This window comes from Neolamprologus multifasciatus, chromosome 12, assembly GCF_963576455.1.
Source record: "Neolamprologus multifasciatus chromosome 12, fNeoMul1.2, whole genome shotgun sequence".
In the NCBI taxonomy this organism is placed as follows: Eukaryota; Metazoa; Chordata; class Actinopteri; order Cichliformes; family Cichlidae; genus Neolamprologus; species Neolamprologus multifasciatus.
This window is the reverse complement of record NC_140450.1, coordinates 34470803-34487675: the sequence shown is the minus strand read 5'-3', so window position 1 is coordinate 34487675 and position 16873 is coordinate 34470803. Positions and strand designations below refer to the sequence as shown.

The following is a 16873-nucleotide window of genomic DNA, read 5'->3' as shown; positions in this document are numbered from 1 at the left end:
CACAAACTTTGTCCAAAAACCTCTCATGTTTAACTGTTTTCCACTTTTTCTTTGGTCATTTTAGCCTTTTTGTCCAGGGTGAAGGGAGTATCTGCCATCAAACAAGAAGACAGCCGCATGTAGCTATGATGATGTTTGCTAGTTCACCTTACATGCATTAATGTAATAACGTGGTTAGCCTACTCAACGTAAATTACACACGAACAACATGAAGCTACTCACGCAGAGAAGAACGGCTGCTGCTGCATCATCATCCTCATCATTTCTGCTACACTGGCAGGGCTAGGGGCCAGGACTCTACTCTTCGGGTTTTTGGGGGATGTTGCTAACTCCGGGTCGATAACAGGCACCACACCCGCAGTAGATGTGCTCGGTGTGAGGTCTCGCAGCAAGCTATCAAATACGGCGCATTTTTCGGCTTTTAAAAAAAAACGCTATGCGTCGCCAGGTGTTTCATCAGATTTGAGGTGTTACCTCCTTTGACAGCATCACAGTATCACCTTAAAGCACTTGTTGCAGCTGCTGAGTTTGTATCTTTTGCTGTGAAGTACAGCCAGACTTTGACCGCTTCGCCTTGGGCATTTTTAATCTGTAGCTCTGCTCTAAAAGAACGTACATACCTGGACCCGCCTACTATCCTCGGAAACGTAAAATGATTGGCTAGAATCTAAAGTGTATCACAGCTCAGGAAAAAAAAAAGCACCGAAATGTGCGCTGCTTTTCGGTCTGGTTACTACCGTTTATGTCAGAACCGGTGCCATCACGGCACCGGATACCGGTACCCATCCCTAATCAAAACAGAGCGAGGGTTCTGGTGGAACATTAGCTGCATCTGCTTAATGTGACTTCAGAGGAAGGTTAATAAAAGTGGATCAGCAAGAACTCTCCGTCACATCTTTCCTGGACCTCAGGACGTTTTCGAAGGAGCTTGAGAATTTCAATTTAAAATTTTAAGCATAAGATTTGGACCAGTTGTCACAAATACATATAAAAGGTCCTAAAAATCTCTTCTGACATCAAAGCCATCTGCTGTTGCATTCGTTCATTTAAACCTGCTGTGGTAGAGTACAGTGAACATGGTGCTCTCACAGGCTCCACTTACGTGCTACTGTGAACCCTCGAGCAGCCACGCTGCCTTCCATCAGTGCGCTTTAAACACTCTCGTGGTCTGAGAATCGGTGTACAGCAGCATCAGCACCGTTGCATAAGTTGTGTGATGCAATATTGCAAAAAAAGGGGGTAGTGACGTGCATCATTACAACCTTGACCAGCATGTAAGAGATTATGCTGCCTACAGCTGCAGCCGACTACAACCTAAACACACCTCTGTGAGCGTGCCGGGGTAAAAGGCAACATGTCATTTCAACAAATTCTTGTTTTTCCACATAAAAGGATAAAAGTACTTTTGTTTTTTCCTTGCAATCACATCAGCTGCTTGTCAAGTAATAAGATTTCTTTCTCCAGCTTCCTCATTTTAAGTGCTCTGTAAGCCATCTCCTGGTCCCGGTTCTCGATCTCCTTCTTGAGGTAGGAGCAGTAGAGAGACCTGAGGTTTTCTGTCTGCTTCTGTGAATCAGATGACACAAAACATGCGCTCTTGTTGCATTCGTTTCTTCTCATTAGCGCAGGACAGCTGTGACAAATGGACCTCACCTCTCCGCTTCTGCCACCAGCTGTAGCGCCAGCTGCGTTGGCGCCCTCCTGCAAGCTGCCGCCGAGAACGTCCTGTTAAAAAGAGCAATCCAGTCTTCACGCCAAGTACTCGCAGGCAAAAGCTGCAGGAGATGCACGCGCAGCAGTACTCACCCCCTCAAACTGAGTGTCGCTAATGTCCGTCTCGTCGCTGCTGAGGCTCTCGGGTTCGGTCTTTGTTATGGGCAGCAGGAGGACAGGGTGGCCCGACACTGCAGCAGCGAAGCAACATTTAAATAAGCCAACGCGGAAACTTTTGCAGGGACGCTCGTGAATTTCACCTACCGCTCATGAAAGAGCTGTCAGACACAGCTGCCGGGTCAATACAGGCGCCTCCAGGGAGAACCTCCACCCTCAGCCCGTTGTCTTTGTGATGCAGCACGTCGTCCTCGCCCGAGTTCAGAGACGGGGTCGCCGAGCCGCCCTCGTTTCTCATCATTGCAACCCTTTTCCTTTTTGCTGCACAGGGACAGATTTGACAGGTACGTAACACACCTGGACTTTACCGACTGTGAGCCAGTGCAGGAAGAGAAACACTGAATGTCATACAGCTCCGTCACGCTAGTGCATGTATGTGCATAAAGCATTTTAACAATGCGGAGAGTTCATAAGCTCAAAGATCATAAACTCATTGATTTAGACTTAATAATTTGCAGAAAACCACAAAGAAAAACCTCTTTTACAAAGCAACTGCTGACTCGCTGAGTCAAAACTAAGACAAAGTGTTTGCACCTGTTTGCACAATGTTCTTGTGTTTGACTTTTACTTGCTGCCATGTCCGTTTGTAGCCACTGTCTGAGACCCTGTGAAGCAGGAAAAATAAAGATGTGTCAGTACAGACTGCAGGGGTCTATATTCAATCATTTGAATATAGGTCAATCACACTCACACGAGTGAATAAATGTCCTTACGCGTTTATTTTATCAGCAATTCTCTGCCAGGCTTCCTCTCTGAGTTTCGAGGCACTGGTGGTGTTGGACTTAGCTGTTAGTATCTCTCTCTCCTCTTCATACAACTTCAGAATGAGCTCCTGCTCTTTGGAGCTGAAAAAATGCGCCCTCTCCTGTTTCCTCATTATCTGAAAATCTGTTTTAAAACAACACAGAAATATAAATGTACTATAAATGTACACGAGTGAGAGTCAAAAACCACGTGATGATTGTTGTGGGTTTTGATTGTTTTTGGGGGGTTTTGTTACAGTTTATGTGGTCTTGCACAAAGTCTCCTCACCTCCGTCTGCGTTCATGGATTTCGATCCGGGTTTCTGCGTTCGACTGATCTTCCCTTCGTGGAGGAGCGGGGACGCGCAGTTATCCGAGATGTTTCAATGCTAGATTTAGTAATCAAATCGTAACCCGCGGTCGCGAGGCGGAGTAAAGCCGAGCTTGATCGATGCCGCGGTTAGTTACGGCACGAGTCCCTTCATCAGTTAGCCTCGAAAAAACCAGACGCGGGCAAAGGTAAACGGCGTCATTGAGCTGTCTATCAGCGAGCTTTCTTAACCCTGGATTTTCTAATTCGGCTTAAAGCGCGTTCACGTGAAAGAGGTGGAGTCTGTAACAAAGAGCGAGTCACGTGCGCGAATCATCACATCATCACTGATAACGTTAATGGTTGTTGGGTCGGGACAAGCTTACAGAGCTGGTTTGTAGACACTGGTGACCTGTGGAAAACGTAGGAGTCATGTCGGGTTTTGGGGGTTGTGGGGGGGGCGGAGCCACAGACTGAACGGGCACAAGCCTGACCCAGATTTTACTGAGTGTAACAGAGGAAGACAGGAGTGAACAATACACAAGAGCTGCTTCAGCGCTGGAGTTGCAGGCACTCCCTCAGCAAGACATCACAAAGCTTTTACGGGGGAAAGCTCCTCTATTAGGACTTGTCAGTGTCTGCTATGAACAGGGTCTATTAAGATTTTGTGTGTGATCTAGAAGAAAAAACAAACTATATTAAACAATGATGGCTGCATAGTGTAGTGATTCACGTGACCATGAAATCAACATGCTCTGCTACCTGTCGTGACTAAGGCAGCTGATGAGAGTAGCTTTATATCGAAGAATGATAATTATTTACAAACTGTAAATAAATAGTATGCCTTTTCAATAAAACTGCTGTTAGTAATTAGAAATTAGATCCAAACCTCTCACAAAACAGGTTAAAATCTGGCCAGAACAGGCCGTCTCTGTGACAGGACTGCTTCATGGATACCGACTGGTCTGGTTTGGGAGTAAAAATGTAGAGGAGCATACTGAGACTGTGCTGTTCTATTTCACTTTTTTGCACTGGCAACGTTATTGTCGCAAAATACCGCCAGCTTTTCCCCAGCCAGGATGAGTGACGTGCGGCTCCTCAGAGTCTGTAACAGCACCTACAGGGCAAAGGACAAGGTGCAGTTTTCCAGTGCCAGAGCAAACCCAAAGCAGGGACATGTACAGGGTAAACAAACAACAGCCCAACTGGGTAATTCTAGTTATTTTCTAACTGGAAATAAAATGGGTCAAACTGCATGGATACATACAAGAAACATGAAGTGAGGTAATAGAAGTTACTTTATTTATGTTAAGTCAGACATTTTGTATAATGGTCCAGAACAAAGGAGCTATTGGTTCAGGTGCCCTGTGTTAAGAGCACAGAGGTAAAACGATTAAAGAGGAAAGAGTAAACTGTGAATAGGAGTGTGGTCCAATAACAACTGCTTAACGAGGACTGATCCCATCTGTGACATCTGGAGGTTTGTGTTTTACTCATGTCCCTCATAGCCATCAGGAAGAGGATTCGCATGTGAGTTGTGGAAAAGACTTTTGTTGCCATCACCCCAGGGGAAACGCTAATGGGAGGGGAAGCATAAGAAAAACATAATTAAGTCAAAAATAATGTTGTTTTTTTTTAATTACAAGTCTCATGAAGTCAGACCTTGCTGCGAATGCGAAGATGGGCGTAGGGGACAAACTCTGGTTGCTCATGGCTGTGGTGCTGCTCCTTCAAGAATGTGTTCAACATGCAAACTCCAACACCTGGAAGGGCAACCACGAAGGTGAGGATCTTCCAGGTCTTACCTGGGGATAAGAAATCAGAATTATTTAACTAACAAGTAACAATAGAAAGAAGAGCGAAAGAGAAGTAAAACGATAACAACGTGCTGACATCTGACACTGTTAGATCATATGAATGCCCCTGAGACAGTCGACAGAGCATGCCCTTGACCAGAACTAAATCCAAGAAATACAACCAGTTTAACTCACTAAGAGACGGTTACATTCAAATCTGGTCCAAAAATACACCATATAAAAAGGCCCCACTGGATGGATGTTGTTACTTTCAGCTGTAGGATTTTTGATAAGATTCTGTAAGATATGACCTCACTTACTGAATAGTTAGACACGGTTTAAAGTCTCTCTTTTAAAAGACTGTCAACGCGAAATGCAAAATTAACTGTGCATTTATACAAGAACAGTTCAACTTCCTTGTATCTCCACAATTATTCAACTCAAGTCAATTCAGTTTAAAGCTGTCCTTTTCCTTCCTGCTCAAAACGCCTATCCTCTCTTTATCTTAACACTGGTCTGCCTTTCTCGTGTTGAAATAAATACTTCCTTTACAAGCTGCCGGTCATAACGATTATCAGACTATTATGACTATCCTTCTATCTTTTGTTGCACTTTAGCTCGTAAGACATGCTGTTCGTCACACTGCTCCACTTTTAAATCATGTTAACTGACAGACTGCGCTGCCGTGAGACACAGACAACAACAAATGCAAGAAAATCACAAGTTTCGGGGGGCAGTGACTACGTGCTCTCCTCTCAAGGATGCATTGCTACTGCTAATGCTAACGCTAGCTAGCTCAGCAAGGTCACTGGATCCAACATAACAGGTCGTCTTAAAGCCAAAACAAATTAAATGCAACCACTGGTGTAAAATAAAGTGTTATAATTACCTGACTGCTCGCCGTGTCCGGCAGAGAGCTGACGCCGGGTTTGGGTCAAAGAAGACCTCAGCAACACTTGAGAGAAACGTCCAAAGGCCGCCATTTTCCTTTCTGGCTGACGAAGAGACCGGAAGAGGTTTGTACACATGCGTGACGTAAAGGCCGGACAACTGTGAGCTCTGCTGTCACCAAGCGGTGAGATGGAGAACTGCAGCCTGCATTTTACATTAAAACAATACAGCTGTAACCGTGATCTGTTTTCTCTGATTTCATGTGGTGTGAGGTTTTCTATATGTATCATTCGTATATATTTAATCCCTATAATATCCTGAATATTTATAATTGGGCTATTTCATCATTCTGTACATACGATAATTTTTAATCCTACAACTGTTTATAACTTGCATAGTTCACATTTCTGTATAGTTTTTTATTTCATATTTATATCCTGTTCATAGCCTGTACATACTTATAGTTATAGAATATTCATAACATACTTCATACCGTGTACATTATAACATACCATAATAGACCCATTTCTGTAATATACTTACATATCTATATTATTGCTAATATATATTGTAATATATCTATATCACTAAAGCACTTCTGGATGGATGCAAACTGCATTTCGTTGCCTTGTACCTGTGCATGTGCAATGACAATAAAGTTTAATTCTATTCTATTCTATTTGTATTTATTAAAGGTATTTCTCATATTTTGTAACTTTGTAAAATATTGTTACATTTAATTTAGTTCAGCCTCCCCTCAGTTTCTGTATATTGTATATTGAATGCAAAATTCAATTCAATTCAATTTTATTTATATAGCGCCAAATCACAACAACAGTCGCCTCAAGGCGCTTCATAGATACAGAGAAAAACCCAACAATCATATGACCCCCTATGAGCAGCACTTTGGCAACAGTGGGAAGGAAAAACTCCCTTTTAACAGGAAGAAACCTCCAGCAGAACCAGGCTCAGGGAGGGGCGGGGCCATCTGCTGTGATTGGTTGGGGTGAGAGAAGGAAGACAGGATAAAGACATGCTGTGGAAGAGAGACAGAGATTAATAACAGATATGATTCAATGCAGAGAGGTCTGTTAATACATAGTGAGTGAGAAAGGTGAAAGGAAAGGGAAAACTCAATGCATCATGGGAATCCCCCAGCAGCCTATGTGCAGCAATTTATGTAGCATGCAATACAGTTTATATGGAGGGAAAAATATTTCTAATGATCCTGAAAGTCACCTCTATTCTTCAGCACAGCCTGAACTGTCTTAAGCAAGCTTTCTTCTAATTTCTTTAAGTAGTTTCTAGGAATGATTGTCTGCCACGCTGCTCCAGTAATGTTTGGGATCCTTTCCACATGGTGGATCAAAATCTGATTGTACTTTTCTGTGTTTATAATTCACTCAAATTTGACTAGATCCCCAACACCACTGTAGCTAGTTTTTTTGGACTTACAGCCCCTAAATTCTCTCAACTTCACCCCAAGAGAATGATTCATAAACCTTAAATAACTATAACACATTATAAATGTCTCCTGTGCCTGGAATGTGTTTCTCTTTAAACAGGGGAGGATTTTGTGGGGTTTGCATGGTCAGAGTCCAGATACGCAGATACTCTGGCTGATCAAGGTGAGTGATAAGTTTTACGGCTTTGCAGCCTTAGACTAGTGCATGACACAGGGGGTTATAAACGTAATCATCTAAATATCAATAAATACAACAAGTATTTACATAATTTAAATTTACAATAGCTCAAATTTTAGCTGTACACCTTTGAAAGTGTTTGCTTTTAGACTATTAAAAGACCAGCGTCTATTTATTGAACCATTAATAGTTAACATAATACGAGGCCTAAAAACAAACAAGAACCATTTGGTTAACCTCTTGTAGTCTGATCATGTCTCTAGACTGAATCCTGGTAACTGCGCTTTAAGTACTTATGCACACATTTGCATCAGCTGATTTCTTTCAGCAATGGAGCTTCAGTATCACCAGGTTGGATCTTTGGATAGAAGCTCTGTCCATGAAAGCGCCACAAAGACAGGTAACATTTTCATGTCACTTCATTTTAATCAAGTAGTTTCCTGTGATTTGGTTGGTTCCTGTTTGTAGGTATGAAGAGGATTGTGATTTTTGTGCTCTACGGGCTGCTGGTGCTGCTGTTGTTGATTCTGCTGCTGGTAACCGGGATCAAATGTACGACTATAGTCCACAGTGACCACGGTCAAGTAAAGCTGGTTCATTCGTATATTATTATATAACTGTATAGGTCTCTAACCTTTTTCTTTCTATCGTTCCTTTATCTTAAAGTTTCACAGTTAAGCAGGGAAATCACAGATCTCAAACAGTATCTTGGGAAAACGAACCATGGAGGAACAACATCAGCTCTCAGTTCAGGTTAAAAAACAAAATGATATCTGGTTTGAATATGTTCACACATAAACCTTTTAGTCCTCTTCGCAATCTTGTCGTTTTGTGGTTTTCCACATCATAATAGGAACATGCAGCGAAGGCTGGGTGTCATACCAGAGTAGCTGTTACCTGGTATCCATCACCAGTATAACCTGGAGCAAAGCAGAGGAGCAGTGCAAAGCACACGGAGGACACCTGCTGGTTCTGAACACTGCGGAGGAATTGGTGAGCTCCTTATCACATCAGCTTGCTGTGAACGTGCCAATTAAGAAGCACACATAGTTTTAAACAAAAGGTTTTTTAATCACTTCTAGGACTACATTTCCAGAATTGTTCCAATCAAGTATTCCTATTGGATCGGACTCGTGGAACGACATCACGAGGGACAGTGGAGCTGGGTGGACGGAACTGACTACAGGTCAACCCCAACGTAAGAGAAATGTAAAAACGAAATGTAAAGACGGATGAGTGGGAGGAACAAATCGAGGCAGAAGGAAGTCATCGCTGCGTGTGGCATCATTATTTCTCCTCCCTCTTCTAATTGTGTTCAGTTTCTGGGATGAAGGTCAGCCGGACGACTGGGACAATGGAGAGGACTGCGGGCAGCTTCATCCGCCTAAAACATGTGAACGCAGGTTGTGGAATGATGCCCACTGTAACGTCACGAACCGCTACATCTGTGAGAAAAGGGCATGAGGAACAGGGGAACTCCCTGAGATGACAACCCCGCCCCTCCATCGCCAGCAAGGCAGACCCTGCATGGCAGGCAGGAGTCAGAATGATGGGAAAGATGTTACTGATGCTGATGTGTCACAGAAATAGATGAAACGTGCATGTATGTCTTTGAGTCTTTTCTTGGACAATAAATAAATATCTATGGAAACAATAGCACTTCTATTCGTTTACTGATGTTTTATTTTTTCAAATGATGATGCCCTCTTCAGCTCACTGGCAGCGGTCACTCGGGACGTCAGCATTTTCCTCGCTGTAATCAGCCTCACCGAAGCACATGGCTGCATTCCTGTCACACTCGCAGATAAATTTCTCACACGGATCGTTGTCATCTACGAGGGGAAAGGCAGAGAAGACGGTTGAGTGTTTGCTGTACACAGTAAGAGAAAATCTAACTACTAGCTGTGGACGAGGTTGATTGATAGTACACTGCTGCTGCTGTTAACACTCACCCAGGCAGGTGACAGTTTTGCTGGCCTTGTCACAGTTGTAGCTGTATATTTCAGTGTAGGGGTTGTCCAGGATGGCCCAGCAGTCATCGTGCTGCATGGCATCATTGTAGCACTGGTCGTGGACCTGACAGCACCTACAACAAACACATGACACAATCAGACCATTAAAGCAACCCTTTTAAATTTACTAAAGGACTGCTGCTAACACTTTCCTTAGAGCAGGGGTAGGCAACTCCAGGCCTCAAGTGCCAGTGTCCTGCAGGTTTTAGATATCACCCTGGGTCAGCACACCTGAATCAAATGATTAGTTCATTCCCAGGCCTCTGGAGAACTTGGCTGTGTCCCAATTCAGGGTCTGCAGCCTCAAGGCCGCATTTTAAGGCCGATTACGTCACCGCGACGCGACGAAGGCTGTCCCAATTCGAAGGTTGCTCGAAATGCGGCCTGTCGCTGTCACTACCCGATCCGTACCGGAAACCCGATCGGTACCCCGCATGCGCGAAAGGTGTCTACTTCCGGTCGTAGCGTTTTACGATAGTTATGGGTCAGCGTATCAGTTAAGATGTTAAGAATAATAAGTATATCTTAAAATGTTTGCAATAATGAAGCATTTCAGTACAATGTAGACAAAAACGAAAAATAAAAAGATAGTTACGGATCGGGACTCCCCGATCCTTACTGCACATGTGCAAAGTCGGACCGTACAAATCGGGTCTACCCGATCCGTACCGCGCATGTGCAGATGTTTTCTTCTTCTTCTGTTGGTTTAATGGCAGTTTACTCCCCAGTGTACGAGGATACTGCCACCTGCTGACCGAGCGAATGAACCCCATTGTAAACTGAATTGGCGTCATTACAAACGTGTGTTAAATTTGATTTAGTGATAGTCGAGTATGTTTATGCTTGTCTGTGTTGAGAGGATTGACTGGAATAGTGATGATGATGTCCGCTATCACTGTCAATTGTCAGTAAACACTTAATCTGGCTGATGAATCTTCACGTGACACATTGCTAAATCAATATTATTAAGTCTGTAATAAGGCGCCATTCTTCTTATTTTACGGCGCTGTTGTTCAATCGGGGAACGCTCTCTGTTGAGGAGAAAAGCATGAATTTGTTTGTATACAGATTATCCATTGTTTAAATGTCCCGGGCAGTCGAAAAGGAGGCAGAGCTGTTGAGAAATGCTAGGAGCTAACTGGGCGCTAACCTTATCATTCAAATATATTGAATGTCGTAATGTTGGCAAAGAGAGGAAGTGACGTAAGATTTGCGCATGCGGGGTACCGATCGGGTTTCCGGTACAGATCGGGTAGTGACTGTCACTACCCGATCCGTACCGGAAACCCGATCGGTACCCCGCATGCGCGAAAGGTGTCTACTTCCGGTCGTAGCGTTTTACGATAGTTACAGGTCAGAGTATCTGTTAAAATGTTAAGAATAATGAGTATATCTTAAAATGTTTGCAATAATGAAGCATTTCAGTACAATGTAGACAAAAACGAAAAATAAAAAGATAGTTACGGATCGGGACTCCCCGATCCTTACTGCGCATGTGCAAAGTCGGACCGTACAAATCGGGTCTACCCGATCCGTACCGCGCATGTGCAGATGTTTTCTTCTTCTTCTGTTCTTTTAATGGCAGTTTACTCCCCAGTGTACGAGGATACTGCCACCTGCTGACCAAGCGAATGAACCCCATTATAAAATGAACTGGCGTCATTACAAACGTGTGTTAAATTTGATTTAGTGATAGTCGAGTGTGTTTATGCTTGTCTGTGAGGAGAGGATTGACTGGAATAGTGATGATGATGTCCGCTATCACTGTCAATTGTCAGTAAACACTTAATCTGGCTGATGAATCTTCACGTGACACATTGCTAAATCAATATTATTAAGTCTGTAATTAGGCGTTATTCTTATTTTACGGCGCTGTTGTTCAATCGGGAAACGCTTGAGAAAGAAGAAAGAAAGAAAAACAAACAAAACACCTGGATCACCTGTATGGAGAAAAAAAACAGAAGAGAAAGCACCATCACAATAAACTAGCTAGCAGTAGATAACAGTAGATACTAAATATTAAACGATATTGTGCAGCACGCATGATAGACAGCGCACAATGTGCTTTGAGGCAGCAGCCAAGAAAGGTGTAGTCCGCGTCTGTGTACACCTGTGTGCACACCTGTGTGGATCACAGCACGCTTGTATTCCAAAGGTTTCTCCATGTAACAATCTGCTAGGGAGTGTGGGGAGCCATAGCCCCGTCCCCCAGGGTATGAAGCAGGTATGGAGGAGATCCAGGCCCCAGATATCCAGAGGCCCCAGAGTACAAGGACCCGAGGAGGACCACCAAAAGGGGGGGAACCGTGCCACCCTCCTGGGAAGAGCTGAGTAGAGCCCCAAACGAGAGGTCACCCAGCAGCTACGGAGCAGAGGCCAGAGGGGGTTGCAGTGGCGTGCCCGCGGGCTCTGCCGGCAGCCAGCTGTGCCAGAGAGGACCGAGCTTCAGGCCCAGAGGCCAGAGGCTTGAGGGCATCCCACCCCCCGGAAGGGGCCCCGCCAATCGGCCACCAGGAGTGAGCCGGTACATACATGAGCGCCCAGCCCCAGTCGACAAGGACCACCAACACACCAACGTCTGAGGGCATCAGCCACCGGCAGGGAGTGTGGTGAGGGGAGATAGGCCTCTGAACTTTGGAGGGCCTGAGATGTACCCAGAGAGGCGGAGTCTAAGACCCAACCTGACATATAGACACAGACGAACAGGCGCACACGGACACAAACGTGCATTTCCACCCCATATGCACAACCAACTACTCGGCACTCACCCAACGTGTAGACAGACACAAATAGACACGGCACAGACAGTCGCACTCCCCAAACATACTCTATATCCCAGGTCCAGGTACCCCCGCCCCCAGAGGGGCAAGCAGCACCTAGACCCAGGAGATGTAACCCTTCTCTCTGGGGTGGAGGCAAGCGGACCACCTCCTTATCTGCAGTAGCAGGGAGGCCCCGCATCCCAGACCCCAATCTGACGGCCAGCACCTCCTCCCAGCCCCATGGAGACATTTTTAACACCTTGGGTGATTCACTAATCAATTTTATCTAATGAGCTTTTAATTAATAAAACAAAAAGAGATAATAAAGCAAAGTTGCACAAGAAACACTTCTCACTGAACGCTGTAAATTCCATTAATGCAATAGATTTAATTTACACAAACAACTGAATGGCTTTTCTGAGGAAACAGTTACTGTGAGCACAAAGGCTCATGGGACTGTTAATGTTCAAATAATGAATTAAGTAGTTTTGTGGTCCTCATGTGGTTTCTACTAGGGATGCAACAATACCAATTTTTTCAAACCGATACGATACCGATACTTGGATCTGAGTACTTGCCGATACCGAGTATAAAAACCGATACTTCTACCACACACACACACACACACACACACACACAAATGCAATGAATTGGAAGACAGGTTTTATTTTATTCTCTCCCGATAAAAAATAAAATCTTAATAAAAAAATCACCACAAAAAAATTTCAAGTGAAAAATGAGCACTTCTGTTAAATTATTGCAGAGTCTCCACATTGTAATTTAACAAAATATCACTGAACTATTGGCACTGTCTCGAGCTTTCAGAATAATAAATAAACACTTCTGTTTGGAATAAAATAAATACAAATTAGGTTTGAGAATAAAATAAACTTTTAAATTGTTGCAGAGTGTCCATATTGTAAACAAACAAACAAAATAACGAAAGTATTTGGCATTGACGAACGAACTCCCCATCTGCCCGTGGATCATCAGTCCACTGTGCCGTTACTGACATCGCACACACTGCTTGTCTTTACCTCTTTAGAAAGTTTTGGCACCATTATCTCCCTGATGTGTGGGCGGTTGGGAATTTCATATCGCAGCTCGAGTATGCTGAGAAGACGGTTCAATCCTATGTTTTCCACGACCGGCATTGGCTGGTCATCCAGAGCAATAAAATGAGTCGAGCCTCTGTTATTTTAACTGTCCGTGGATTTTCTCTTGACATTTTTCATCGCTTTTCCAAAACCTGAGTTAAAGTTGGCTGGTCCACACTGCTGACATTTTGTTTAGCCTAGCTACAGCAGCCTCCAGTTTCTCTTTTTTATCTGGAGCTGCCAGTCTCACTCGCCTAACCCTGTGCCTGTTTAGCGCGGGATGTCCCCCTAGTGGCCAATCTAAAAAACTACAACAGAAATGACAAGCCACCCTCTGATTAATGAAATAAGTTAGTATCGGTTCATGGTATCGGTTAACTTTTACGAGTTAACCGATACCACATTTTACAGTATCGGTCCCAATACCCGATACCAGTATCGGTATCAGTGCATCCCTAGTTTCTACTGTTTGTGTGGCTGAGACAAGTTTAACTCGTGTCTGTCATGACCAAGATTAGAGTGAATAAAGATTTCCAGCCTGTGTTCAGCTAAGTAATAATCATGCAGTTGTGCAGTTTGTGGGAAATCTCCTCATTAACACTACAGAAAAACACTCTTGGGTTTAATGACATTTTTTTGATACATTTCGTGAGAAGCGTCCACTTGGATTACATAAACTATTTACTATTCCTGCTGAGTTTGTTTAAATACTTTGTGCGACACACCGTATAACTCGCAGTGACTGTGGGACACTCAGAGGTGGATATCTCACTGGGGGACAGAACACGGCAGGCAGCATGAGCAGCACGACTCCAGCGGTCTTACCTGTCAAGCTCATCAACAGGTGTGCCAGAGCCTCCCAGCCCGCAGTAGCAGCCGTAATCAGCGTAGTCCAGCGCTGGCCAGCTATCGGGTACCGTGCACAGGATCATGGACCTGAACTGCCACAGAGCTCGATAACCCAGCACTACGAGGCCCAACAGAGACATGTAGCAGGTTCACATCCCAGAACTGTCTGGCATTGCATCAGGCAAAACCAAAACTCAAGACTCTTGGGAGATTTCCTGATATCAGTTTCACTGAAAGAGAGCTGTCATGACAAATACTTTTAAACTTACGAGCTGGGAGGCCGACGAGCACAACGAGCAGAGAGTGACTCAGATGCATTTTACTGGAGAAGTGTCTCGATGATCTTTGGCGTAAAGCTGTTGCTTTATATTGACCGTCCAACTGAGAGGTGGTCCTGCTTTGACCAGTTGCTGGGACTCATCCAGTCTCTTATTTAATACCTTATACAACGTATATGGATCCACAGGTATTGTAAATAAGCAATAGGTGCATACACAATCACATGCACATACGAGCAAGCACAAATACATTAATGCTTTTTATATTTGGTTGATTTTTTTTTTCCTGTTGTGTAAAGTTTGATTTCCTTTGATCTTATATGCACACCGAACACAAGCAAAGTGCAACTGAAGGTCATGAGAGCCGTGCCAAATGTTAGCTATTTACACAGGTGCATGTTCAAGTTTTAATTTGACTCCAGGTAACCCAAACCCAAGGGAGCACAGAGTAAGCAGAAAATGTAGAAATACATTATAGACCATGTTATTCAGGAAAATTTAAAAAAAAAAAAAAAAAAAAGCCCAAATAGGGTAATTGGGTAACTTTATAACAATGTCAGACTGTTAAGCATTAGTAGGATATTAGTAAGGTATTGGTGCAGTATTGATAAGGGCTTAATTCACCCTTCCTCCTTCTTAGTGTGTGATTTGTAATTATCCTTCTGTTGCTGTTACACCGTGTACAGCAGTCACTGCTACCACATCACTTCTAGTATCATACATTGCCAGGAAATTAGGCTAAGAATGACTCAACTCGTGTTGAGTTATGGAGACCATAATAGGTTAACTAGTGGAGTCCATGAGAAGATAAATGCTGTCTTTTTAGGAGTCATGTTGGAGACAGGAAATGGAAATGCTTGTTGTCTTTTTATTGCTTCTGCTCAGAGAAACACTCAAGTATTTGTAGCTTTAGTATACATGCAGCAGTTTCGTTCAAAATAAGAGAGAATAACATGAAAACACAGAAGGCCACATATCTCAAAGTATCTATGAGTGAATACAGATGTTTTACTGGTGCAACAGAGTAACGGTCCTGTTGAACGATTGTATCCTGGTGTAACTTAACTGTCATGGACTCTTTATTAATGATGCTTTTAAGACTGCTGCTTTTTGTGAGTCTCCCAGAGATCATTTTTGTGTCTTCTTTGATCCACTCTTTGTGTCTTTGTGAAGCAAAGCAGCAGTTATGGTCACAGCACGGACACAGACAGCCTAAATAGGCTCAGCTGTGTTGCCTGTCACAGTCACCAGCAGGTGTGCTAAAGCCTCCTCCTGGCCTGGAGTACCAGTCATTGCTCACTGAATCAAATAAGAGCTACACTACAGTCACATTTTAGCATGTAATGTCTCCAGAATGTTTTCAAGATTTCCAAGATGTCAAAGATGTTGATTAAAAAATCTTTAAAGAGTAGAGGGATGTTATTTCTTGGACATTTGGGGAATTTCAAAAAAGTTAGGGTTAGGATTGTTATACTGCCTCCCTGTGGTCACTTACAATAGTTGCTGTGCAGCAGTAGCACAGTGCAGGAAGAATGAATTTATAGAAAATAATTCAAGCAGATTAAGAGAAGCTTTGGGGGATTATCTTGATGCTGAATTGAGGTTCTGGCATGTTACTTATGTCAGGTTTCCACAAATATTTGCTGACCTTTAAATACACTCCTAAACTTCGTGGAAACCTTCACAGAAGAGTTGTTATAGCTGCACAGGGTGGGCCGACATCATATTAAACCCTGTGGGATGTCACTCAAGTGCACATACGTGTGAAAGCAAACGAGCAAATGCTTTTGGCAATACCTGAGTAGATATCAGATTGACAAATGTAAACTGCACAGTAGAGGGAATAAAATCGAGTCTAATTAAAATAAACTCATGTGACCTGCAGAGATCCACGTGAGAACATTTGTTTTTGTCATAGATGTCGTCTTTGTGGTTTGTCAGCAAGGCAAGTTTATTTGTATAGCACAATTCAACAACAAGGTGATTCAAAGTGCTTTACAGAGACATTAGAAACAAAAACAAATAAAAAGCACGATTTAAAATTGATTAAAACAAACTAACTAATTTACAAACAAACAAAACAGTATATAAAATCAAAACAGATAAAATCAAAACAGATAAAATCAAAACAGATAAAATCAGTAGTTAAAATGTAAGTTTTGAAATTTAAGCTTAAGTGCTTTATTTAAATAAACTGAGTGTTTCAGCTGATCTGAGGCTTTCTGGGAGTTTGTTCCAGATATAAGGAGCATAAAAGCTGAATGCGGCTTCTCCGTGTCTGGTTCTGACTCTGGGAACTGATAAAAGACCGGATCCAGATGACCTGAGGCATCTGGAAGGTCATCTGGATCAGCAGTCCTAGAGGAGAGGTTTCTATGTGACTCTGATACTGGCACTGATACTGATCTCTCAGTTTTTAAAGCTCCAACTGTAATTTTGTCAGCCGTACTTTAATATGCATCACTTTATTTTTTGTGCTGTAAAGGTCTCCTTTTGTGACAACACCATGAGATACACATATAGAACACCACACGTCAGAAATGTGCCGTGGAAAGTTGTGGGAACTGTGGTAAGTGCTGGCTGTTTACACAGCTGTGAGGCT

The 16873-nt window shown here is 43.2% G+C and overlaps 4 protein-coding genes across 6 annotated transcripts; 1 reads left to right on the top strand and 3 right to left on the bottom strand.

Annotated features, from left to right (window-relative positions):
• Positions 1-320: 320 nt before the first annotated feature.
• LOC146507411 (uncharacterized) lies at positions 321-4105 on the bottom strand. Of its 2 annotated transcripts, XM_085179632.1 has the most exons (7): positions 2923-4105; positions 2604-2778; positions 2425-2495; positions 1978-2151; positions 1807-1904; positions 1654-1725; positions 321-1566 (listed from the first exon to the last, which is right to left on the bottom strand). In XM_085179632.1, exons 1-7 carry the CDS (start codon positions 2936-2938, stop codon positions 1423-1425), a joined length of 750 nt encoding a protein of 249 aa, XP_085035758.1. In that variant the 5' UTR covers positions 2939-4105; the 3' UTR covers positions 321-1422. The 2 variants fall into 2 exon arrangements, with proteins under 2 accessions (XP_085035758.1, XP_085035757.1); XM_085179631.1 differs by having other exon boundaries at positions 321-1725.
• Positions 4106-4223: 118 nt separating this feature from the next.
• On the bottom strand, positions 4224-5782 carry cox6a1 (cytochrome c oxidase subunit 6A1). The gene is made up of 3 exons (XM_085179636.1): positions 5629-5782; positions 4606-4748; positions 4224-4519 (listed from the first exon to the last, which is right to left on the bottom strand). Exons 1-3 carry the CDS (start codon positions 5765-5767, stop codon positions 4433-4435), a joined length of 369 nt encoding a protein of 122 aa, XP_085035762.1. The 5' UTR covers positions 5768-5782; the 3' UTR covers positions 4224-4432.
• A 587-nt stretch (positions 5783-6369) lies between these two features.
• LOC146507409 (hepatic lectin-like) lies at positions 6370-8929 on the top strand. 2 transcript variants are annotated; one of them, XM_085179634.1, is made up of 7 exons: positions 6370-7258; positions 7588-7673; positions 7742-7825; positions 7940-8026; positions 8127-8266; positions 8356-8471; positions 8593-8929. In XM_085179634.1, exons 2-7 carry the CDS (start codon positions 7604-7606, stop codon positions 8735-8737), a joined length of 642 nt encoding a protein of 213 aa, XP_085035760.1. In that variant the 5' UTR covers positions 6370-7258; positions 7588-7603; the 3' UTR covers positions 8738-8929. The 2 variants fall into 2 exon arrangements, with proteins under 2 accessions (XP_085035760.1, XP_085035761.1); XM_085179635.1 differs by lacking the exon at positions 6370-7258 and having other exon boundaries at positions 7283-7673; positions 7710-7825.
• Positions 8930-14429, bottom strand: pla2g1b (phospholipase A2, group IB (pancreas)). Its single transcript, XM_085179637.1, has 4 exons — positions 14263-14429; positions 13970-14111; positions 9226-9359; positions 8930-9105 (listed from the first exon to the last, which is right to left on the bottom strand). Exons 1-4 carry the CDS (start codon positions 14309-14311, stop codon positions 8987-8989), a joined length of 444 nt encoding a protein of 147 aa, XP_085035763.1. The 5' UTR covers positions 14312-14429; the 3' UTR covers positions 8930-8986.
• Positions 14430-16873: the final 2444 nt, after the last annotated feature.